Here is a 24,886-nt window from a genome sequence, read left to right on the forward strand (position 1 = left end):
AAGGTAGCATCCACAAGAGCCTCTGAACATGGTTTCAAAGGAGCTAAACATGACGGTTGTCTCAAAACTGCTGTGAGGAGTCCCACGCCGCTGGAGATCAACTCACAAAGTTGTACGTCACAGGACTGAGTGCTGGGGACCTCGGCTTGGCTGTGCACAAAGGGATTCTGGATTGGACTCACAGCCCTAGGAGCTGCTGGACACTGGACACATGGTGGCACTGACTGGTGAGGGGAGGCAAGGACTTACCTCCACCAATTTCGTGCAGTTGGACCTCTGGACAGTCGGGGTCACTTGGGTCCACCACTCGTGTACCGGGGATGACGCTCTTTGAAGAGGGAGAAGACCCAGAGGGTCAGTGTTGCTGCTTTTGGTTGCCTGCTGGAGCAGGGGGAAGATTCCGTTGACCCACAGGAGATTTCTTCTGGACTTTGAGTGCAGACAACCCACAGAGGATGCACAATCAGGAAACAGTTGAGAAAGCCAGCAGGATTACGGGCTACAATGTCGCAGTAGCTGTCTGGATACTTTGTTGCAGTTTTGCAGGCGTCCTGGGTCAGTCAGCGGTCGATCCTTGATGAAAGTCGAAGAGGAAGATGCAGAGGAGTCCTGGTGGATTCTCGCAAGTCGTTATCTGAGGAAACCCCCACAGGAGAGCACCTATATAGCCCAAAGAAGAGGTACGGCTACCACCCAGGTCTGAGCCTATTAGGAGGGGTCTCTGACGTCACCTGTTGGCACTGGCCATTCAGAGGTGTCCAGTGTGCCCCCACACCTCTGAATTGAAGATGGCAGAGGTCTGGGACACACTGGAGGAGCTCTGGGCACCTCCCCCAGGGAGGTGCAGATCAGGGGAATGGTCACTCCCTTTTCCTTTGTCCAGTTTCGCGCCAAAGCAGGGACTGGGGTTCCCTGAACCTGTGTAAACTGGCTTATGCAAGGAGGGCACCATCTGTGCCCTTCAAAGCATTTCCAGAGGCTCTGGGAGGCTACCCCTCCCAAGCCTGTGACACCTATTTCCAAAGGCAGAGGGTGTGACACCCCCCCTGCCAAAGGAAATACATTGTTCTGCCTTCCTGGGACTGAGCTGCTCAGACCCCAGGAGGGCAGAAACCTGTCTGGAGGTTGGCAGCAACTGTAGCTTCAGAGAAAACCCCAGAGAAGTGGTTTGGCAGTACTGGGGGTCCACGATGGAGCCCCCAGGGTACATGGAATTGCCCCCCCAATACCAGATTCAGACTGGGGGTGAATTTCCACAATTCCAGACACCTCACATGGCCATATTCGGTTCAGCCATCGTGCAGCTACATATAGGTGGTGACCTATATGTCATGCACGCGTGTAATGGCGTCCCCGCACTCACAAAGTCCTGGGAAAAGGCCCTGGACAATGTGGGAGCACCTTTGCTACTGAAAGGGTGCCCTCACACTTAGTAACTTTACACCTAGCCAGAGCTGGACATATAGGTGACTTATAGGTTGCTTAAGTGCAGTGTAAAATGGCTGTGAAATAACGTGGACGTTATTTCACTCAGGCTGCAGTGGCAGGCCTGTGTAAGAATTGTCAGAGCTCCTTATGGGTAGCAAAAGTAATGCTGCAGCCCATAAGGTGCTCTTGGAACCCCAATACCCTGGGTACCTAAGTACCATATACAATTAAAAGGGTGTTCCAAAGTGCCAATTGGAATTGGAAAAATAAGTCACTTGCCTGCAGTGAAAAATGTAAAGCAGAGAGAGCATAAGCACTGAGGTTCTGATTAGCAGAGCTTCAGTGACACAGTAAGCACTACAGACTACACACACATAGGCCACAAACTATGAGCACTGGGTTCCTGGCTAGCAGGATCCCAGTGACACAGTAAAACACACTGACACACACTCACAAACAGGCCAAAAGTAGGGGTAACAATGCTAGAAAGAGGCTACTTTCTCACAATGAAGCACAGTGATAGTGGTTCATACAAACACATAGAGTTCCCACAGGGCTGGTGGTGAACTCTGAATCTTGAGGGTGGAGTAAAAGTAGTGTGGTGGACGTAAAGTCCGCCACCACCTTGACTGCCTTTTCTCCATCTGCCAAACTCTAAATTGGGCCCTAAGTGTGAAACTACTCACTGCTGAATTCTACAGTCTAATAATAAAACATTCTTCTGAGAGTGACTCTAATGTCGTTAAAGTTATCCAATCAAAAAGCTCCCAAGAAAATGATTTTATTTTGCAAGTGCACATGATGGCTAAGGCTAGTAACTAATGTTGTACCAGGAATCAAAAACAGCTTATTTGAACACAATTAATAAACTTATGTATTTAACGGTGAGCTTGTGCTAATATTTCAGAATGTCTAAAGGTTGTATTAGCTTCATGGACTTTATGAGGTTTTAAGATGTGTCTCTGACCTTTTAGATCGTATCCAAATATATAAATTTGAGGTTTAGCGCTGGACAATGTGCAGCTTTTTAGATTTGTTTGCTGGTGTGTGAGCTCAAGGAGGAACCTGCTGGCTGGTGATATATCTCTTTATTCACCTTTGAATGTCTCCCTTCTGGAAGTGGTCAGTGTACTCAGTATCTGTTCCCTTCTCTCCCACTGGTCACAGGTGATGCTGATGAGATCCGCTTGGTCAATGCTGGTGATGAATGCAGTGGGAGGATGGAGGTCAGGCATGGAAACCGATGGGGAACAGTCTGCGATACTGACTGGGATAAGAAGGATGCTGAGGTGGTCTGTAGACACCTTGGATGCGGATCTGCTTTAAGAGTGCTATTGGTCAATGGAGTGTTTGGAAGAGGATGGCACCCAGTGTGGCTGAGTCAGGTTCAATGCACAGGAGCGGAGACATCTTTCTTCGATTGTGCTCATGGTGAATGGGGATATAATGACTGCTCGTTCAGAAAAGATGCTGGAGTGATATGTACAGGTAAGAGAAAGAAGCCTTACAGGAACAATTAATTTATGAAAACTAATATCATGAAATATGAAAATGCAGTAATGTGATTGTTGAAGCAATGGGCAGTGCTTGGATGTGGTGGCTGTGTGGTGATGACTCATCTGCAAGTCTATCACTTGGTGATTCACAACAATTTGGGTACCCCATAGAGTGATGTAGGATGACTAACTGATAGTACCAGCCAATCATAGTGTCTGTGTCTCTTTTGTGCACTGTAGCATCATGGGAAGTATTTACCCTATAATAGAAATGCCTCTGCTAGGTCATTCATGAGAGGAGGCAGCACAGCTTACACAGTCAATCAACAAGCAGGTATCTTCAGTAGGATTCAGTCGATTTCTGAAGAAATTCAATACCTAGGTCTTGCAAAGGAGATTATGAGTTGGGCCGGTGATGGTTAGAGATGCATAGAAGGTGAACCGGAGGATAAAAGACAGAACAAATAGGCAGATAGAAGAAGGCAGAGAGAGTTGTCAAGGTAATTTATCAAGCCGGGTTAAGAGATTGTAGGTGCCTTTTCATTCCATTGTGTTGATTTATTTTATTTAAAATAAAGTTTATAATGGCTGAAGTTGAGAGCCTTTGTAAGCCACTGTTGGTTAATTGCTCAAATCCAGTACTAGGGTGTTTCTTCTGGAGTCTGTGGGCCTTATTTATGAATAGGTTGTGTCGCTTTTGCACCATGCAACAGGTTGCACTTGCGACGCAGCCCTTAAGCGATGCAAGTCCACCTTGCGTGGTTCTGATCGGCTTGATAAATCAAGAGTAACGAAACGCAGTGCAAATTGCTGCGATGTGCCACTCTGCTCCAGAGAGGCATTCCATGGATGGTGCTTGGGTGTTCCCATGCAAACCTGTGGATTTTGACGCATTTCCAGATTTCCCATATGTGGTAGACCTGGGTATGCAACAAAACTGCTACCACTCCCCAGGTGACGTGTAATGAGGAGAAATATGTTTATTTCTCTTGGTCTTTTCCTCTTTTTATGTGTGCTACATTTTGCAGCACACATAGAAAAAAGAAAATGCCTCAGGGGACTGTTTTTGTGCAGGAAGGTGCACTTTCCTGTTTACAACGCAGGTACCCTAGCACCATGGGGCAAGAGTGCCTGCGTTGGCGCCAGGGAGCACATTGTGCAGCAGCGCACACAGGAAGGAGTGCTGAGGGCTGGAGCTTCAAGATGCCTGACGATCCAGTGGAAAGGATGCCAACAAGCCTTGGCAGCTGCATATGACTATGTACACGGGGATACTGTCCTGCGTGGGAAGGCAAGGGCTCACCTTCACCAAAGTTAGACAGTTGGAAGAGAGGACCATCGGGACCACCTCAGTCTACCACCCGTGTTGCAGAATCCACGTAGCTCGTCAGGAGAGGGTATCTACGTAGCCAGTCGTCGTTACAGATGGTGCCTGCTGATGCAGGGGAGTGACTCCTTCACCCCAAGGTTTTTTGTGCAGAATGTCTACAGGCTGTCTTCAGAGGATGCACGACCAGGAAATTGTTGCAGTTGCAGGCAGGAGCTGAAGATACAATGTTGCAGGCAGAGTCTTGCTTCTTTGTTGCAGCTTGCAGGGTCCTGGAGCGTCTTGATACAGTTTCTTCCACCAGAAGTCAAAGTAAAGGTTGCAGAGGAGTCCTGCTGGAGTCTTGCAAGACAAATCTGAGGAACCACCCAAGAGAGACCCTAAATTGCCCTGAAAGGGGGATTGGGCACCTAGCTGAGTGACCACCTATCGGGAGGGGGCTCTGACGTCACCTACCTGCACTGGCCACTCAGATGCTCCCAGAGTTCCCTGCCAACCTTGTTTCCAAGATGGCAAAACCCAGGGACCCTCTGGATGAGCTCTCTGCAGCACCCCTGGGGTGGCGATGGACAGGGGAGTTGTCACTCCCCTTTCCTTTGTCCAGTTTTGCGCCAGAGGAGGGACTGGGGGTGCCCGAACTGGTGTAGACTGGTTTATGCTAGGAGGGCACCATGTGCCAATGCCCTTCAAAGCACTACCAGTGGCTTGGGGAGGCTACCGCTCCCAAGCCTGTAACACCTAACACCTATTTCCAAAGGGAGAAGGTGTAACACCCCTCTTCCAAAGGAAATCCTTTTTTTCTGCCTTCCTGGGCTTGAGCTGATCAAGCAACAGGAGGGTAGAAACCTGTCTGGGAGGTGGCAGCAGCTTGGGCTGCCTGGAAAACCTCAGAAGGCTGCAATGGCAACACTGGGGGTCCTCTACAAAGCCCCCAGAGTGCATGGATTCACACAACCAATGCTTGCAAATACATTGGGGTATGATTCCAACATGTTTGATACCAAATATGCCCATATTCGGAGTTACCATTATTTAGCTGGACATAGGTATTGACCTATGTCCAGTACACGCATAAAATGGCATCCCCGCTCTCACAAAGTCCAGGAAATTGGACCTGGAGTTCGTGGAGGCACCTGTGCTAGTGCAGGGGTGCCCTCACACACAGGTACTGTGCACCCTAACTTTTCAGTCTCCACCTCTAAGCAACGTGAGCAACAAAAGAGCATTGTAAATGCTCATAAGAGACGTCGAAGACTCAAAAAAAGATTCTGAAAACTCATAAGAGACTACAGACAGTTAACATTTACTCAGTGGCCTGTGCTCTCTCAGAAGACACTGCTCCTGGTCTTGGTTAATTTAAGTTAAATTCAAGTGTGATTGTAACCCTAATTTCTCCTCATTGACCTGGATCAAATATTGTCCTTGGAATATCTTCATTTCCTCTCCCTTAGACAGGCTCGCTCCAGTGTCACCCGGAATAGTGTCAAGAATTCCACTGGCGAAGATGTTCTGTTCATCCTAACAGTATTAGCAGATTCTAGAGCCAAAGTCTGTGTACCTCTTAAATCCACCCATGTAAACTGAGATAATCTTTCTTATGCCCCTAGTTCCTCTTTGGCCACATTATTTAAAAAACCATTCTAGTGCTGTTATAGGGCCTGTGACTGGGTGACATTTTTGGATAGCTTTGTTCATCTTCCTTATGAGTAATTAGACCTTCAGCATTTCCAACACAGGCCCTTCAACCTGGAGACATCAACCAGACCCTGCGCCTGGGGACTGCTTTTTCTTGCGTGTGTTGCCTTGGTTTCCTCAGTGCTTCTTGAAATTTTGTGATCCTTTAGGAAACGTGTTTAATCACTTATGTACTTTGTATGTTGGTTAGCCTAAAGGAGGCCAAACCCATCCTTCCTGTGGTCTCCCCTTGGGACTTCTTAGACACTCTGGTGGTGAGCAATTAATCTGAAGCCCTAGGTAACTCCCTGGGGCCAGAGAACATGGGCTGCAGCAAACACTTAAGCAAACCTGCAAAACAAATATTCAAGATCTGCCCTCTAATTATGAGTTTTTTTAGACCATTTTGCAACCTTTAATCAGGCCATGGAATCCCTTTATAATAGTATTTGCAAAAATATCCCAGGCCAGGGCAGATTGACCTGAGAGGCCTCTGTTTTCTGCACGTTCTTCAAGGAGTTATCCCAGACCTTTAGATTATAACATCCTTAACCTTTGAGTCCAGTGAGAGGAGCCCAGGTTTTAAGATACATATTACACATGTAGGGAACCCCTGCCCCACTACCACCCCAGTGTTCTCAGTCTTCATTATACAAGGTGCAGCTAAATTAATCTAACTATCTATTCTCTTGTCTCTATCATCTGAAATGCCCAATTCATTAGGTAGATAACGTCAAGTGTTAAAGGTGTTTGAAGCACAACCGGCTTGAGAAACCTGTACTGAGGTCATCCAATACTCCGGGTCAAGTTTTCACATGACTTACTCTGTACAGTCTCTTCTCCATTACTAGGACTATCTGCTTGTACACCTCAGCTCTCTGCCTTTCTGCGCAGGTCAGGCAAGATTGGAAACACCTCTTCTGTCTCTTAGCCTCCTCTCATCTATTTTCATTCTTTTAAATTCTGGTTCAATGGGAGCACGTTTTTTTATTTATTTCTGCTTACACTCATTGCACCACACCTGATCTCAGCATCTGATCCGACCTGTCAGCAGCGTTTAATGCTTTTGAACTGCAGGTCTTACTTGACAAAGCCCCCTAAGATTTTCAGTCTGTACTAGAGACACTAGGAGTACTAAAGAGCCAAGATGACATTTCTGTCCACTAATATGCCAAAAAACTAACCAATAATATCTTACTATGATGTCAACTAACAACTACCACATGCTAAGACTCTGTATTAATGTGGCAGCTAATCTGTAAGTCTGCAAATAGGTAATGCTAAGACTCTGTATTAATGTAACAGATAATCTGCAAGTCTGCAAACAGGTAATGTTAAACTCAACCTAAGAATGATTTAGTCCTTATAGAAGGAGGGGATCTTGAGGCCTATAGCAAGTTGTGGCTCAACAATAAGAGTTAAGAAGACTCCTTTCCTTGTTTTGAATATAATGCTAAAGTTCAAGGCTTTGTCATTGAGCTTTGTCCTAAAAGACCATATCAAGAAAAGGCCAAAGAGCATGATTCTAGCCCACATTCCTCTGAAAAATCCAGCCTTTCTTCTCTTCCTCAAATGTTCTAGTCCACATTCGAGGTCCTCACATTATCATACATGGACGGGTGTAACACAGTACTTGTTAGTCTTCCAGAGTCCAAGAAAAAAACTTTCCTCAGTCAGTATCTCAAATACAGTTTAACAAATAGACTTTGAGAACAACTCCACTACAATGGAAGAACTGCATTGGGTCCCACTCCCTGATCGAATCCATTTCACAGCCTGTTGTGTGATCTACAAGACACTCCACCCAAATAAACCTGGCTATCTTGCCTCTAACTCTGCCTTTCCTGTTTCGTATGCACTAACAGGAGCACATTCATGGCCGGACAGGAAATCCCAAAGCCTTAGAGAGAACACCTATATCAACATATCTCTGTACATAGTCTTAGACTCTGGAACAAGCTCCTTTTGATCCTCAAACATACTCGCTTGGTGGTGCAATCCAGGGAAGGTATCAGCACAGACTGTATGCCTGTATCCTCTACACCTCACCACACTGTGAGGCTGTTTCTGATCTAGTCTGCGTTTGTACACATTTATTATCCAGATTTCTATTTTTATTTATAACAAATTTAATGATCTTATCTTCATTTTTTTCTCTTTATAGAGAAGCGGAAACTGCATCCACAGAGATACAAAGGTAAATGCATATTGAACAATGTATGCAGACCTTTACAGTTGTTAGTGTTATAGCATATATTTGAATTAATGGTTGTATATTTTTTTACTTATTTATCTTAGTACACTTTTGATCATACTAGTGCAGTACTAAACTGTGCTATGCGCTTACCTTGTGTCGCTACCCACATGCCCTTAGCACGTAGCCATGATTCTGAGTAAACCGTGGTGTAAGTGCTTCCACTAGATGTCAAATAGCTGCTTTGTAGCTCCACCAGATTGCTTAAGACCAGTTAGGAACCAGGGCCCAGATTTACTAACAGTTGGTGCAGCTCACAACAGCAAGACAACTTGCTGAGCTGCAACAAATAGAGAGATCAGGAATGTGGCATATTTACTAAGATATGGCGCCTTCCTGCTCTCTTTCTCTGCACCCTGGGTCACTAAGTGCTGCCGAGCACCAACACAGGCACCCTTGTGCCACGGTGCCTGCGTTACGGGCAGGATTGTTTTTGTGCAGGATAGAACACCTTCCTGCACAAAAACAATCCTCTGAGGTGTTTTCCTCTTTATACATGTGCTGCAGAATGCAGCACACATATAAAGAGGAAATAACAAGTATAAATAAACATATTTGTCCTTGTTACACCGCTTTTGGGATGATGTACTATTTGGGCGCATTCCCAGGTTTACTATTCTTAGTATATCTGGGACTGCGCCAAAACCCATGGGTGGGTGTGTGGGAATGCTCACACTCTACTTACGGAATGACTTCCCGACAAAGTTACACAATGCAGCGAAGCTGGAGGGTGACCACCCTACGGCTCACAGGTCTAACACTTATAGAGCCAAAAATCTGTCTGACAGATTACAAGAAATATATTCAAAAGACAAGACTGAAATATAGTAGGCTAAGATCTGGCAGGATGGTTGCTTGATTTTTCATATGAAGGATTTGCCACCGAACATATTCAACAATGCTTTCCATAACTGGAGTATAACTACATTATCATAAGTGATAGTTGGCACACAGTGAATATTGTGATAAGCATTGAACATCTACATTATAGATAATCATGTGCATTTCCACCACTCCGGCCAAACAGAAGGACCCTTTAGGCTCCATTCTCAGCCCATGATATGTAACTGGCTCAATAGAAGTGTTTCACACAAAATTAAATATTGTCCGATAACCGGATGCTGAAGACTTTCATTTCTACTAAAAGATTTTTGCAAGCAACTAACATTCTTTGCCTAACACCCTGTTTGACATCAATCAGACCTGGATTTAGGCAGTTGCCCCTTTTTTTTATATTATTGCACCGGTAGAGAAACAAACATAACCAATTTTGTCCCGGTTACCCCAGTTCGTCCTTGAGCCCCTCACTATTTATCCTCTATGTCTCCCCTTTGGCCAAGCTTAAATGCTTCTTTGGACTGCAGGCTGATGACACTCAGAGAATTGTGTTTATCTCAAAAGACTCCGATGCCCTTGCAGTTAATTTCAATAACTGCATGAAGGCAGTGACCACGTGGATGGGCAAGAATTGATTGAAGCTCAACGGTGATAAGACGGAGGTTCTAGGGGGCGTGGTCTGGCCACGAGCGAAGATGGCCGCCTAGGAGCCGGGCTCTGCCGGCGGCGGGGCGTGGACCGGGGCGGCGGCGGTGGGGGTGCGCTGAGGGCCCCCCGACCAGCAGCAGGTTAGCGGCAGGTGGGGCGCAGCAGATCGGAGGCGTGTGAGCGGTGCGCTGCCTATGGGGAAAGAGCGCGCTCCCCCTCTCCACAACGCAACCACTAAAGATGGCGCTGAGGCCTGCGGCAAAAAGTTAAGCCACGGCCTCAAGTTGCGGCTGGCCCGGGGCGACGGCGTTCAGAGCGTGGAGAGAGCCGCCCCACCCCGACCAACAACAGACCGACAGCGGGAGAGGCGACGAGGATTGGCGGTGCGGGGACGGCGCGCCACCCCCCCTCCCTATACGTGACCAAGGAGGATAGCGCCGAGGCCTGCGGAAGAGGGCTGAGCCACGGCCTCGAACTGCAGACAGAACCGGGGCGGCGGCGCCCCCAACCAGCATCGAGCCAACGCCAAGGACCGATGGCGAGGGGGCGACGCGCAGTTTGGGTGAGTGGCGCCCCCCCCTTCCTCTGAACACATTGGGAACGTGACGAGGAGCGCTAGGGCCTGTGGCGGGAGGCCGAACCGCGGCCTCAAATTCTGACTGGGCCCGGAACGGGGACCACATCTCCCTTCTCTGACCTCCGGGAGAGGCGGAAACCTGGAGGCTCCCTCCACTTGTTTGGCCACGGAAGTAAAGGGGAAGAAAACAAAGGAAAAGAACTAGACCCAGCCCACACCAACCACTTGTGAGACCCCTAGACAGACGGGGGACGGGTGGCGCTCGCCGTCCAGGAAGCACGGACGGAGAGGGGAAGGATACACTACACTGCATGGGCTCTACAGCAGTGGCGTGACGCTCCTCAGCTGTCCTCCTACCGGGACACCTGGGCTCTCATCCGCACCCTCACTGCCGCCGAGGCTGACGACAAAAGGGACAACCATAGCCCATGCATCCAGGAGCACAGGCATAAGAGGGGAGCCCCATTCCTCCTCACGCTGTTGGCGACGAGATATACCTCTCTCAACGGCCACCGTGACAGAACCTAGACGGTGCGGGGGAGACAGGGACAACTCTCCACATCTACAGCTAACGCCCACCTGGTTTCTCCACCGCACTGATTCCCTACCTCCCCTGGACAGGTGGGGGAGTGCTTGTGCCTGTACCTATGCTTGGATACCCGGTACCTTGATCCTTGATATACTGCGGCAAACGTCAGCCACGTCGCAGCCAGACACCTCTTAGATCCCAACCTGAATGGGGGAGGCCCGCAAAGCCCAGAGGCAAGGCAACAGGAAAACCATCGGGCAAAACAGCTCGACAGCTACTATTCTCTGAAGCCCTTCACCAGCAGAAACACCCCCCAACAGAGGTCCCTCAGTCCCCCCCGCGCCAACAATGGACCGCATACTGCAGGAGATATCGGCGGTAGTCCGTAAATTGGAAGGTATGGACAACGCCATTGCGACGTTGACGGTGGAGACGAGATCCATGGGCTTGGACATAGCCGGCTTCCAATCGCAGATATCCGGACTCGACCAACGAGTGGCAACGGTGGAAACTCAAATGGCCTCCTGGACCGATAGAGACCTCGAACTCTCGCACCTTTGTAGTAAGCTGACGGACTTGGAGGACAGGAGCCGCAGGAACAATGTCCGCCTTCTTGGGTTTCCAGAGGGTGCCGAAGGCGCAGACATACTCTCCTACCTGCGGGACATATTACCCAAGCTAACAAGCATAACATTTGACCCCCCTCTGGAGTTCCAGAGGGCGCACAGGTTGGGTCATAAGAGACAAGTTGGAAGCGACCGCCCTCGTCCAATTATTGCCAGCATGTTACGACACATGCAGGCCCGTCAGCTATTACAGGTGGTGCGAACGCAAGGGCCGCTCCGGTTGGGTAGTCTGGAGATCTGGATATCGGCAGACTTTTCCAAGGAGACAACAGACCGGAGGAGAGCCTTCCTGTCCCTCCGCGCCCAGCTCCGACGCCTGGATGTGAAGTTTGGTTTATACTAGCTGGCCAGGATGTGGATCACCAAAAATGGGGAATCACAGAACTTTTACAACCCAGAGGACCTGCGAGCCTTCCTAGAAAATCTGCAGGACCAAATGCAAGGTCAAACCCAATCCATGGAAACAACTTCCCAGACCACCCAGCCGGTATGGGGCCCACCCTCGGGAGCCAGCCGCTCGGCACCCACATCTGAACTTGAAGCGCGCTCCACCACAGACCCTCAAACCAGGGGAAGAGATCTTGAGAGACTCGCAAAAAGCTACGACGACAGGGGACAAGTACTTCAAGCAGTGGCGATGCACATGCAGCTGTCGGACAGAGACAAATGCCGCTCCCCTTTGAAACCCACAACGGACCCCACCTGATGACAAGACAACTTCATGCCCCCCAGAATTCTCAGAACTCTCCCTACTACCAGCCACGGGCAGACGCGACCGTCCCAAAGGGGAATCGCTGCGAAGAAGACGAAAGGGAGAGATGAATACCGTTTTTTTGTGAACTTATAGACATACTATTATGAGGGACCTTTGCCTCTGTTTGTTTTTGATAGTGTTCTTGATAGTGTTCTTGAATATTTTTGTTCATTATCATTATTACACGTGACAGTATACCCCCTCCTACTCCTCTCTCTTTTTCAGAGGCCTAGTAACTCGCTCTCTTTCAAATAACGCGACACCTGGCTGCCTACCAAAACAGAAATCGAGCAGCTCCCTAGAACTGACACATTGTTTTCATTCACTAACCTGCCTTAATTTCGACAATATATTATTGCATTTGAACGACCCACAGCGGCAGGGAACCGCTTCTCTCCCCCCCCTTTTTTCTCAGCAGCCCATTTGTACCCCAAACCCCCCCCACCCTCCCCCTGCCCTGCTTCGATCAAAGCAATAATACTGACACTTGTCTTCCTCCTACTTTCTCGAAAAGTGGCCATATATGCCCGGCTAATAGTCTCCCTCCCTTTTGTATACCCCCCGGGTGTTACACGGATCTGCACGTGGGTGGGGAAACTAGCTGGCTTGGGGGGGCCGAGGCGCCATGCGTGCGCCGCCTCCCCCCCCGGTCGGGGGCCCGCTGGTTGGGCACTGGAGCTCGAGGGACCTAGGTTTTGGACCTGCAGGCTACAGTCTTGGAACATTGGGACCTTTGTCCTGTCTCTCTCTTTTTCTCTTTTATTTCCGCTAATCTCCCTCCCCATCTTTAGTCTTGCTTCCCCCTTTCACCCTTTAGCAGCTGCCCTCTCTCTCTTTCCCCTTTCTCCCCTCCCCCTTCCTCCCCCGCCCTATCTGCCTTCAGCTCCCCTTCTCCCCCCTATTACCCGATACCCTCACCTCCACAGTTCCCACCAAGCCCCTCTCCCACAGACTCCCCCCCGCATCTCCTCCCTGCCCTGCTTTGAGTGCTTCCATACTTAGATAGGTCTCAATAAGGCACAGGAATGTCCGATCCGAGCAGGGTGCCAACAGCACCTCTTCGGATTATATCCTGGAATGTAAATGGCCTTAATCATTTCATAAAGCGAAAAAAAGTTCTATCCTATCTCAATTCCAAACAAGTGGACATTGCCCTTTTACAAGAGACACATTTAGATGGTCCGGAATCTGATAAACTGCGACGCAACTGGGTGGGTACCGTCCTGTTTAGCTGCAACCCCCACTCCCCCAACGCAGAGACTACCCCAAGAAAATGCGGTGTGGCACTAATGCTGCGTAAAACCCTCCCCCATACTGTTCTCAAATCATGGGTTGACCCTGAGGGCCGCTATGTCTTCGCTAAATTAAAGATGAGCGATTCTACACTGTGTGTGTGTAGGAGGCTGGACTGGCTTGTAGTGAGTACCAAGGGGTACTTGCACCTTGCACCAGGCCCAGTTATCCCTTATTAGTGTATAGGGTGTCTAGCAGCATAGGCTGATAGATAATGGTAGCTTAGCAGAGCAGCTTAGGCTGAACTAGGAGACGTGTGAAGCTACTACAGTACCACAAGTGTCACTTGCACAATATCATAAGAAAACACAATACACAGTTATACTAAAAATAAAGGTACTTTATTTTTATGACAATATGCCAAAGTATCTTAGAGTGTACCCTCAGTAAGAGGATAGCAAATATACACAAGTTATATGTACACAATACCAAAAATATGCAGTATAGTCTTAGAAAACAGTGCAAACAATGTATAGTTACAATAGGATGCAATGGGGACTCATAGGGATAGGGGCAACACAAACCATATACTCCAAAAGTGGAATGTGAACCACAAATGGACCCCAAACCTATGTGACCTTGTAGAGGGTCGCTGGGACTATTAGAAAATAGTGAAGGTTAGAAAAATAGCCCACCCCAAGACCCTGAAAAGTGAGTGCAAAGTGCACTGAAGTTCCCCAAAAGACAAAGAAGTCGTGAAAGAGGAATAATGCAGGAAAGACACAAACCAACAATGCAACAACTGTGGATTTCCAATCTAGGGTACCTGTGGAACAAGGGGACCAAGTCCAAAAGTCACAAGCAAGTCGGAGATGGGCAGATGCCCAGGAAATGCCAGCTGTGGGTGCAAAGAACCTTCTACTGGACAGAAGAAGCTAAGGTTTCTGCAGGAACGAAAAAGGCTAGAGACTTCCCCTTTGGTGGACGGATGCCTCTCGTCGTGGATAGTCGTGAAGAAGTATTTTCCCACCGAAAGAACGCCAACAAGCCTTGCTAGCTGCAAATAGTGCGGTTAGCGTTTTTGGACGATGCTGTGGCTCAAGAGGGACCAGGAGGTCGCAAATTGGACCAGGAGAGAGAGGGGACGTCGAGCAAAACAAGCAGCCCTCTCAACAGCAGGTAGCACCCACAAAAGTGCCATAAACAGGCACTACGTAGATGCGTGAAACGGTGCTCGCCGAAGTTGCACAAAGGAGTCCCATGTCGCCGGAGACCAACTTAGAAAGTCGTGCAATGCAGGTTAGAGTGCCGTGGACCCAGGCTTGGCTGTGCACAAAGGATTTCCACCGGAAGTGCACGGAAGCCGGAGTAGTTGCAAAAGACGCGGTTTCCAACAATGCAGTCTGGCGTGGGGAGGCAAGGACTTACCTCCACCAAACTTGGACTGAAGAGTCACTGGACTGTGGGAGTCACTTGGACAGAGTTGCTGGATTCAAGGGACCTCGTTCGTCGTGCTGAGAGGAGACCCAAGGGACCGGTAATGCAGCTTTTTGGTGCCTGCGGTAGCAGGGGGAAGATTCCGTCGACCCACGGGAGATTTCTTCGGAGCTTCTAGTCCAGAGAGGAGGCAGACTACCCCCACAGCATGCACCACCAGGAAAACAGTCGAGAAGGCGGCAGGATCAGCGTTACAGAGTTGCAGTAGTCGTCTTAGCTACTATGTTGCAGTTTTGCAGGCTTCCAGCGCGGTCAGCAGTCGATTCCTTGGCAAAAGGTGAAGAGAGAGAGGCAGAGGAACTCTGATGAGCTCTTGCATTCGTTATCTAAAGTTTCCCCAGAGACAGAGACCCTAAATAGCCAGAAAAGAGGGTTTGGCTACCTAGGAGAGAGGATAGGCTAGCAACACCTGAAGGAGCCTATCAGAAGGAGTCTCTGACGTCACCTGGTGGCACTGGCCACTCAGAGCAGTCCAGTGTGCCAGCAGCACCTCTGTTTCCAAGATGGCAGAGGTCTGGAGCACACTGGAGGAGCTCTGGACACCTCCCAGGGGAGGTGCAGGTCAGGGGAGTGGTCACTCCCCTTTCCTTTGTCCAGTTTCGCGCCAGAGCAGGGCTAAGGGGTCCCTGAACCGGTGTAGACTGGCTTATGCAGAATTGGGCACAAATGTGCCCATGAAAGCATTTCCAGAGGCTGGGGGAGGCTACTCCTCCCCTGCCTTCACACCATTTTCCAAAGGGAGAGGGTGTAACACCCTCTCTCAGAGGAAGTCCTTTGTTCTGCCATCCTGGGACAAGCCTGGCTTGACCCCAGGGGGGCAGAAACCTGTCTGAGGGGTTGGCAGCAGCAGCAGCTGCAGTGAAACCCCAGGAAAGGCAGTTTGGCAGTACCAGGGTCTGTGCTATAGACCACTGGGATCATGGGATTGTGCCAACTATGCCAGGATGGCATAGAGGGGGCAATTCCATGATCATAGACATGTTACATGGCCATATTCAGAGTTACCATTGTGAAGCTACATATAGGTAGTGACCTATATGTAGTGCACGCGTGTAATGGTGTCCCCGCACTCACAAAGTCCGGGGAATTTGCCCTGAACAATGTGGGGGCACCTTGGCTAGTGCCAGGGTGCCCTCACACTAAGTAACTTTGCCCCTAACCTTTACCAGGTAAAGGTTAGACATATAGGTGACTTATAAGTTACTTAAGTGCAGTGTAAAATGGCTGTGAAATAACGTGTGCATTATTTCACTCAGGCTGCAGTGGCAGGCCTGTGTAAGAATTGTCAGAGCTCCCTATGGGTGGCAAAAGAAATGCTGCAGCCCATAGGGATCTCCTGGAACCCCAATACCCTGGGTACCTCAGTACCATATACTAGGGAATTATAAGGGTGTTCCAGTAAGCCAATGTAAATTGGTAAAATTGGTCACTAGCCTGTTAGTGACAATTTGTACAGAGAGAGCATAACCACTGAGGTTCTGGTTAGCAGAGCCTCAGTGAGACAGTTAGGCACCACACAGGGAACACATACATATAGGCCACAAACTTATGAGCACTGGGGTCCTGACTAGCAGGGTCCCAGTGACACATAACAAACATACTGAAAACAGAGGGTTTTCACTATGAGCACTGGACCCTGGCTAGCAGGTTCCCAGTGAGACAGTGAAAACACCCTGACATACACTCACAAACAGGCCAAAAGTGGGGGTAACAAGGCTAGAAAGAGGCTACTTTCTCACACAACCCCCCCCCAAACGAAGGACAATAAGGCTAACCTTGGCCAGTTGAGACTTTATTGTCTAAGTGGTGATAAGTAGAGAGTAGCTCTGCAATAGACTGGTTACTCCCTTTATCATCCACTATATGGTTACTTCCCTGTGGGGATGTAAACCACCCTGTTTGAAGTTTTTTAGCTACGCAACAATGTGAAGATGTATTTTCAGAGTTTCTATCAGTAAGTTTTAGTTTAGAGCAGTGGGAATTGTCCACTGAAACTATTTGTAGTGATGGAAATGCCAGACAGGGATGCTGTCTGAGAAAAGCCATAGCTGGGCAAACATTTTGTCCATATGGCTGGAAGAGAGAACAGGGATGCTGTTTCTCTTGAGTTGGAGCAGGGCAGGGATGCTGTCCTATGAGCTCCACACTAGGGCAGGGATGCTGTCCTAAGTGTTGTGAGGCAGTGCAGGGTTTCTGCACTAAAGTTTCTCTGGGAGGGTTGGAGGGATGCTCCATGTTAACTAAAATGGTGCTCTTTTTGTCACCAATGTTAGTTATCCCACAGAGAGGTACTTCTACCTCAGGGAGTCCAGCTTTGCCAGCTGATGATTCCCTTGGAACAGGTGCCACCCCAGGAGAGGTTTCTCCCACCACAGGAATGATATCCTGAATGGTAGGGTGGTTAGGGGATACTGTGATACCCTTTTTGCCTGTTGATGGAGAGGGTTCCTGAGTTTTCAGGCCTTCTCTCCTTTGCTTTTTCATTTCAGTAGAAATGAGAGGGAAAAATTCCTCTGAGATGCCCAGCATGGCTGCATGGGCATAAAACTCTACATCAGCCCAACCTGAGGCCTCTAGGTCATTACCTAAGAGACAGTCTACAGGTAAGCTAGGTGATACCACCACCTGCTTAGGGCCAGTAACTCCACCCCAACTAAACTGAATTATAGCTAAGGGAAGAAACTTAGTGGAGTTATGGACATCAATAATCTTATACTGTTGTCCAATGATGTGTTGTTCAGGATGCTCTAGGTTTTCAGTCACCAAAGTGATACTGGCACCTGTGTCCCTGTAGGCCAAGGCCTCAACACCATTTATTGAAACTGTCTGCCTGTACTTATCCATTGTAAGGGGACAAGCAGCCAGTGTGGCAAGGCCAATGCCACTAGGTGTGACAGAAACTGTCTTGGGAGTGACTACCCCAGTTTCTACTATGGACCCATAAGTGAACCCAACTACACCCTTAACTTGACTGTTGCCAGCAGTCCCACCACTAGTACCACTACTGCTAGGGGCACTAGAGCTTGATGTATTAGTGGTGGTAGGCTCAGGGGGTTTACCTGGACAGGACTTATCCCCTGGCCTATGGCCTCTATTTTTACACACAAAGCACCAAGGCTTTTCAAATTGTGTAGGTTGAGAAGAAGAGGAATAATTTGTTTTATCTCCACCCCCTGAAGAGTGTTTAAGATTTGAAGTGGAATCTTTGGTTTTACCCTTATCCCCATGCTTATCTTGAGATTTTTCACCTTCTTTCTTCTTATTGTTCTCTTTGTCACCACCTGTATGAACTTTTCTGTTCACCCTTGTTCTGACCCATTTGTCTGCCTTCTTTCCCAATTCTTGGGGAGAGGTCGGATCAGAGTCCACCAAGTACTGGTGCAACAAATCAGACACACAATTATTAAGAATATGCTCTCTCAGGATCAAGTTATACAGGCTGTCATAATCAGTAACTTTACTGCCATGTAACCACCCCTCCAAGGCCTTCACTGAATGGTCAATGAAATCAACCCAGTCTTGTGAAGACTCCTTTTTGGTCTCTCTGAACTTTATCCTGTATTGTTCAGTGGTTAAGCCATAACCATCCAGGAGTGCATTCTTAAGAACTGTAAAATTATTGGCATCACTTTCTTTCACAGTAAGGAGCCTATCCCTACCTTTTCCACTAAATGATAGCCATAGGATAGCAGCCCACTGCCTTTGAGGGACATCCTGTACAACACAGGCCCTCTCAAGTGCAGCAAACCACTTGTTAATGTCATCCCCCTCCTTATAAGGGGGAACTATCTTGTGCAGATTCCTGGAATCATGCTCTTTTACAGGATGACTATGGGGAATACTGCTGCTGCCACCATGGGTTTCTAAACCCAATTTCTGTCTTTCCTTCTCTACTTCTAAGGATTGTCTATCTAAATCCAGCTGTTGCTGTTTAAGCTTCAGTCTGGATTGCTCCACTCTCAATCTATTGAGCTGCCTTTCTAACATTCTGTCATCAGGGTGGGTGGGAGGGACATTCCTAGACACAGAAGTATGGTGAGAATGGACAGAAGGAGACCTGTCCCTTACAGAAGCCACCCTAACAGCTTGGCTAACAGAGACATAATTTCTACTGTGATGAGAATGAATGCTCTTGCTATGATGTGAGACAACACTATCTGTATGGTTTGACTCATCATCAGTACCAACTATGCTAGACTGTCTAGTAATGGGCAGGCTTGGAAGTTTCTTTCCTGAATCTTTTCCTGGGGGAGTCCCTGGATCAGATTGGGAACCATTAGCTACTTTTTCAACAGATGGGGCATTTTTAGCCTTATCTTGTTCTCTAAGCATGTTAAGTAACAATTCCAAGGAAGGATTCTTCCCTACACTCAAACCTCTCTCTATGCAGAGACTCCTTGCTTCTTTCCAGCTAAGGTGATCATATGCAATCTTAGACAGGTCAACATTTTGGCCTGTGCCAGACATTTTTTAGAGAGAGTTAAAGTGATAGAAAAAGAGAAAAAAGTTTTCAGAACTTTTTTAGAAAGACAGAAGAAAAAAACTTTTTAAACTTTTAAGAACTTTTTGAAAGTTTAGAAGTACTTTTCAGCACTTTAGAAAAGAGTGAAAAGAGGAAATGCAAAACTTTTTAGCTATGTGTACACACACTGAACTTGTTTTGTATATTTTTCTCTTATGAAAAGTACAATGACAAGAGTGGTAAGTAGTCTCAAAGCACTTATCCCACCGCTGCACAACCAATGTAGGAGGCTGGACTGGCTTGTAGTGAGTACCAAGGGGTACTTGCACCTTGCACCAGGCCCAGTTATCCCTTATTAGTGTATAGGGTGTCTAGCAGCATAGGCTGATAGATAATGGTAGCTTAGCAGAGCAGCTTAGGCTGAACTAGGAGACGTGTGAAGCTACTACAGTACCACAAGTGTCACTTGCACAATATCATAAGAAAACACAATACACAGTTATACTAAAAATAAAGGTACTTTATTTTTATGACAATATGCCAAAGTATCTTAGAGTGTACCCTCAGTAAGAGGATAGCAAATATACACAAGTTATATGTACACAATACCAAAAATATGCAGTATAGTCTTAGAAAACAGTGCAAACAATGTATAGTTACAATAGGATGCAATGGGGACACATAGGGATAGGGGCAACACAAACCATATACTCCAAAAGTGGAATGTGAACCACGAATGGACCCCAAACCTATGTGACCTTGTAGAGGGTCGCTGGGACTATTAGAAAATAGTGAAGGTTAGAAAAATAGCCCACCCCAAGACCCTGAAAAGTGAGTGCAAAGTGCACTGAAGTTCCCCAAAAGACAAAGAAGTCGTGATAGAGGAATAATGCAGGAAAGACACAAACCAACAATGCAACAACTGTGGATTTCCAATCTAGGGTACCTGTGGAACAAGGGGACCAAGTCCAAAAGTCACAAGCAAGTCGGAGATGGGCAGATGCCCAGGAAATGCCAGCTGTGGGTGCAAAGAAGCTTCTACTGGACAGAAGAAGCTAAGGTTTCTGCAGGAACGAAAAAGGCTAGAGACTTCTCCTTTGGTGGACGGATTCCTCTTGTCGTGGATAGTCGTGCAGAAGTATTTTCCCGCCAAAAGAACGCCAACAAGCCTTGCTAGCTGCAAATCGTGCGGTTAGCGTTTTTGGACGATGCTGTGGCTCAAGAGGGACCAGGAGGTCGCAAATTGGACCAGGAGAGAGAGGGGACGTCGAGCAAAACAAGCAGCCCTCTCAACAGCAGGTAGCACCCACAAAAGTGCCATAAACAGGCACTACGTTGATGCGTGAAACTGTGCTCACCAAAGTTGCACAAAGGAGTCCCACGTCGCCGGAGACCAACTTAGAAAGTCGTGCAATGCAGGTTAGAGTGCCGTGGACCCAGGCTTGGCTGTGCACAAAGGATTTCCACCAGAAGTGCACAGAAGCCGGAGTAGTTGCAAAAGACGCGGTTTCCAACAATGCAGTCTGGCGTGGGGAGGCAAGGACTTACCTCCACCAAACTTGGACTGAAGAGTCACTGGACTGTGGGAGTCACTTGGACAGAGTTGCTGGATTCAAGGGACCTCGCTTGTTGTGCTGAGAGGAGACCCAAGGGACCGGTAATGCAGCTTTTTGGTGCCTGCGGTAGCAGGGGGAAGATTCCGTCGACCCACGGGAGATTTCTTCGGAGCTTCTAGTGCAGAGAGGAGGCAGACTACCCCCACAGCATGCACCACCAGGAAAACAGTCGAGAAGGCGGCAGGATCAGCGTTACAGAGTTGCAGTAGTCGTCTTAGCTACTATGTTGCAGTTTTGCAGGCTTCCAGCGCGGTCAGCAGTCGATTCCTTGGCAAAAGGTGAAGAGAGAGATGCAGAGGAACTCTGATGAGCTCTTGCATTCGTTATCTAAAGTTTCCCCAGAGACAGAGACCCTAAATAGCCAGAAAAGAGGGTTTGGCTACCTAGGAGAGAGGATAGGCTAGCAACACCTGAAGGAGCCTATCAGAAGGAGTCTCTGACGTCACCTGGTGGCACTGGCCACTCAGAGCAGTCCAGTGTGCCAGCAGCACCTCTGTTTCCAAGATGGCAGAGGTCTGGAGCACACTGGAGGAGCTCTGGACACCTCCCAGGGGAGGTGCAGGTCAGGGGAGTGGTCACTCCACTTTCCTTTGTTCAGTTTCGCGCCAGAGCAGGGCTAAGGAGTCCCTGAACCGGTGTAGACTGGCTTATGCAGAATTGGGCACAAATGTGCCCATGAAAGCATTTCCAGAGGCTGGGGGAGGCTACTCCTCCCCTGCCTTCACACCATTTTCCAAAGGGAGAGGGTGTAACACCCTCTCTCAGAGGAAGTCCTTTGTTCTGCCATCCTGGGACAAGCCTGGCTTGACCCCAGGGGGGCAGAAACCTGTCTGAGGGGTTGGCAGCAGCAGCAGCTGCAGTGAAACCCCAGGAAAGGCAGTTTGGCAGTACCAGGGTCTGTGCTATAGACCACTGGGATCATGGGATTGGGCCAACTATGCCAGGATGGCATAGAGGGGGCAATTCCATGATCATAGACATGTTACATGGCCATATTCAGAGTTACCATTGTGAAGCTACATATAGGTAGTGACCTATATGTAGTGAAGTTGTGTAATGGTGTCCCCGCACTCACAAAGTCCAGGGAATTGGCCCTGAACAATGTGGGGGCACCTTGGCTAGTGCCAGGGTGCCCTCACACTAAGTAACTTTGACCCTAACCTTTACCAGGTAAAGGTTAGACATATAGGTGACTTATAAGTTACTTAAGTGCAGTGTAAAATGGCTGTGAAATAACGTGTGCATTATTTCACTCAGGCTGCAGTGGCAGGCCTGTGTAAGAATTGTCAGAGCTCCCTATGGGTGGCAAAAGAAATGCTGCAGCCCATAGGGATCTCCTGGAACCCCAATACCCTGGGTACCTCAGTACCATATACTAGGGAATTATAAGGGTGTTCCAGTAAGCCAATGTAAATTGGTAAAATTGGTCACTAGCCTGTTAGTGACAATTTGTACAGAGAGAGCATAACCACTGAGGTTCTGGTTAGCAGAGCCTCAGTGAGACAGTTAGGCACCACACAGGGAACACATACATATAGGCCACAAACTTATGAGCACTGGGGTCCTGACTAGCAGGGTCCCAGTGACACATAACAAACATACTGAAAACAGAGGGTTTTCACTATGAGCACTGGACCGTGGCTAGCAGGTTCCCAGTGAGACAGTGAAAACACCCTGACATACACTCACAAACAGGCCAAAAGTGGAGGTAACAAGGCTAGAAAGAGGCTACTTTCTCACAGTGTGGGCTCGGTCTACGCACCAACGGGCCCGAAACGCCTCTTTTTCTTACAAATCAACTGACTCTTGACCGAGATTGGGGGATCTCGCTATGTAATAGGAGGGGACTGGAACATAGTCAGAGACGCAGTACTCGACAGAACTGGCCCCTTAGATGTCAGTAACAATGCAGACAGAGCCCTGCAAACCGATATACTATCGGATAACGGCCTAGTGGACCACTGGAGACTGACCCATCCTATGGAACGGGAATACACCTTTCTCTCACCGGTGCATGGCACCCAATCTCGGCTTAACTACTTCCTCCTGTCCCACCACCTCGTAGCCCGTGTCCACGAGACCGCATACTGGTGGGTGGCCTCTCGGACCACTCTCCGATTACCATAGCTATCCACTTGAATCTGGTATCCCCGGGCCGTAAACCTTGGAGATTTGCGACACACCGCTACCACTCCCCCCAGGGCAAGCTGCAGCTGCAGGACCATGCTGCCACCTTTGCTCAAAACAATCTAGGCTATGTGAGCTCTAGTCGATTCATGTGGGCCGCAGCCAAGGCCTCGGTACGGGGACAACTCATGAGGGACGCGGCGCTGGCGAACAGAGACAGAAAAGAGAAACAGGCAGCACTAGAATCTGATATCCGACGGCTCACCAGACAATACACCGCACACCCCTCACTCCCAGGGCGTCGAAACTTAGAACATGCCCAAATGGCCCTCAACGAGTTATATACCTCCCAGGCAGAATATGCTCTACAGAGACTACAAGGTAGGCACTATGAACAAAGAGAGAAGGCAGGGCGCTTGTTGGCAGCTCAGCTCAGACAGAGGACAGCTGCCCTTGCCATTCCAGCTATTCGCGCCTCTTCCGGAGAACTGTTAACACACCCAGAAGCTATCGCCAACTAATTTGCGTCCTTCTACAGACGCCTCTACACATCAGAGACTATATCCAGCCCAGCACAATGCACAGCCTTCCTGGCGGTTCTTGACCTACCCTCCCTGTCAGAGGAGGGACGCAACCTCCTAGAAGGGAAAAAAAGCAGACAGGAAATAGAGAGAGTTATCTCCGACCTCCCCTACCACAAGACACCAGGGGAAGATGGATTCCCGGCGGAATTCTATAAATGGACAAGGAGGGTGGCAATTGACATACTACACGCGGCTCTGAACGAAGCCTGCTCGACTCAGTCCCTGGGGGCTATATCTAATAATGCCATGATAGCCATCATACCAAAACCTGGAAGGGATCCCCTGCAGTGTGGTAGCTATCGGCCTAGTTCCCTCTTAAACAGTGACATTAAAATCCTAGCAAGCATCCTGGCTAACAGACTGCATAAAGTCATACCGTCTCTGATCAATCACACGCAAGTGGGGTTTGTACCAGGTCGCACCTCAAGGAACCACCTACGCACCTTATGCCATACAATGTGGGCCGCTAGGGACCTACAAGAGGAGGCGCTGGCCCTGTCCTTGGTCGCGGAAAAGGCATTCGACCGCATAGAGTGTTCATACTTGTTCACGACACTAGAGAGGTTCGGCCTGGGGGACAGCTTTATCTCAATGGTGCGGCTACTTTACGACCAGCCTGCGGCAAGAGTCAACTGTGGAGGCTTCCTTTTGGACCCCTTCCCTATCCGCAGAGGTACAAGGCAGGGCTGCCCCCTTTCACCACTCCTGTTCCTACTAGCAATGGAGCCCCTCGCTGCGGCGATCCGCTCCTCCCCCTCCATCACGGGTCTCACGCTGCCTGTAGGTATCTCCAAAATCTATCTATATGCCGACAACTTTTTATTAACTCTTACGGACCTGGAAAGGTCCATACCAGCCCTGCTGGAGATTATCAATGGATTTGCAACCCTTTCCAGCTACAGTATCAACTGGTATAAGAGCGAGGCGCTTGCCCTTTCACGGATGACTACAAGAGCAGCACTCTTAGGTTTCCCGTTTAGTTGGACACCGAGACATCTCAAATACTTGGGGGTGCTAGTCAACCCGGGCCTAGTGCATATGGTGGCGGATAATATCAACCTCCTCATTGCACGGGCGAAACTTGACTTCGCAAAACGGAGCGTTTCCATGTGGGGCCGAGTACAGGCGGTAAGGATGGGCACGGTGCCTCGCTTCACCTACGTGCTGGGACTCCTCCCCCTACAGGTGCCCCTCCATACGCTACGAAACGTAGATGC

The 24,886-nt window shown here is 48.7% G+C and overlaps 1 protein-coding gene across 1 annotated transcript in view; it reads left to right on the forward strand.

Moving 5' to 3' along the window:
* The window catches only part of LOC138280279 (CD5 antigen-like), a 527,257-nt gene that overhangs the window by 192,268 nt on the left and 310,103 nt on the right, over nt 1-24,886 (forward strand). Inside the window, exons 3-4 of the mRNA XM_069219469.1 lie at nt 2,596-2,916; nt 8,090-8,122. Of these exons, the coding sequence (XP_069075570.1) occupies nt 2,596-2,916; nt 8,090-8,122 (354 nt within the window). The remainder of the gene's footprint in view (nt 1-2,595; nt 2,917-8,089; nt 8,123-24,886) is intronic.

Source organism: Pleurodeles waltl, unplaced genomic scaffold (genome assembly GCF_031143425.1).
Source record: "Pleurodeles waltl isolate 20211129_DDA unplaced genomic scaffold, aPleWal1.hap1.20221129 scaffold_71, whole genome shotgun sequence".
In the NCBI taxonomy this organism is placed as follows: Eukaryota; Metazoa; Chordata; class Amphibia; order Caudata; family Salamandridae; genus Pleurodeles; species Pleurodeles waltl.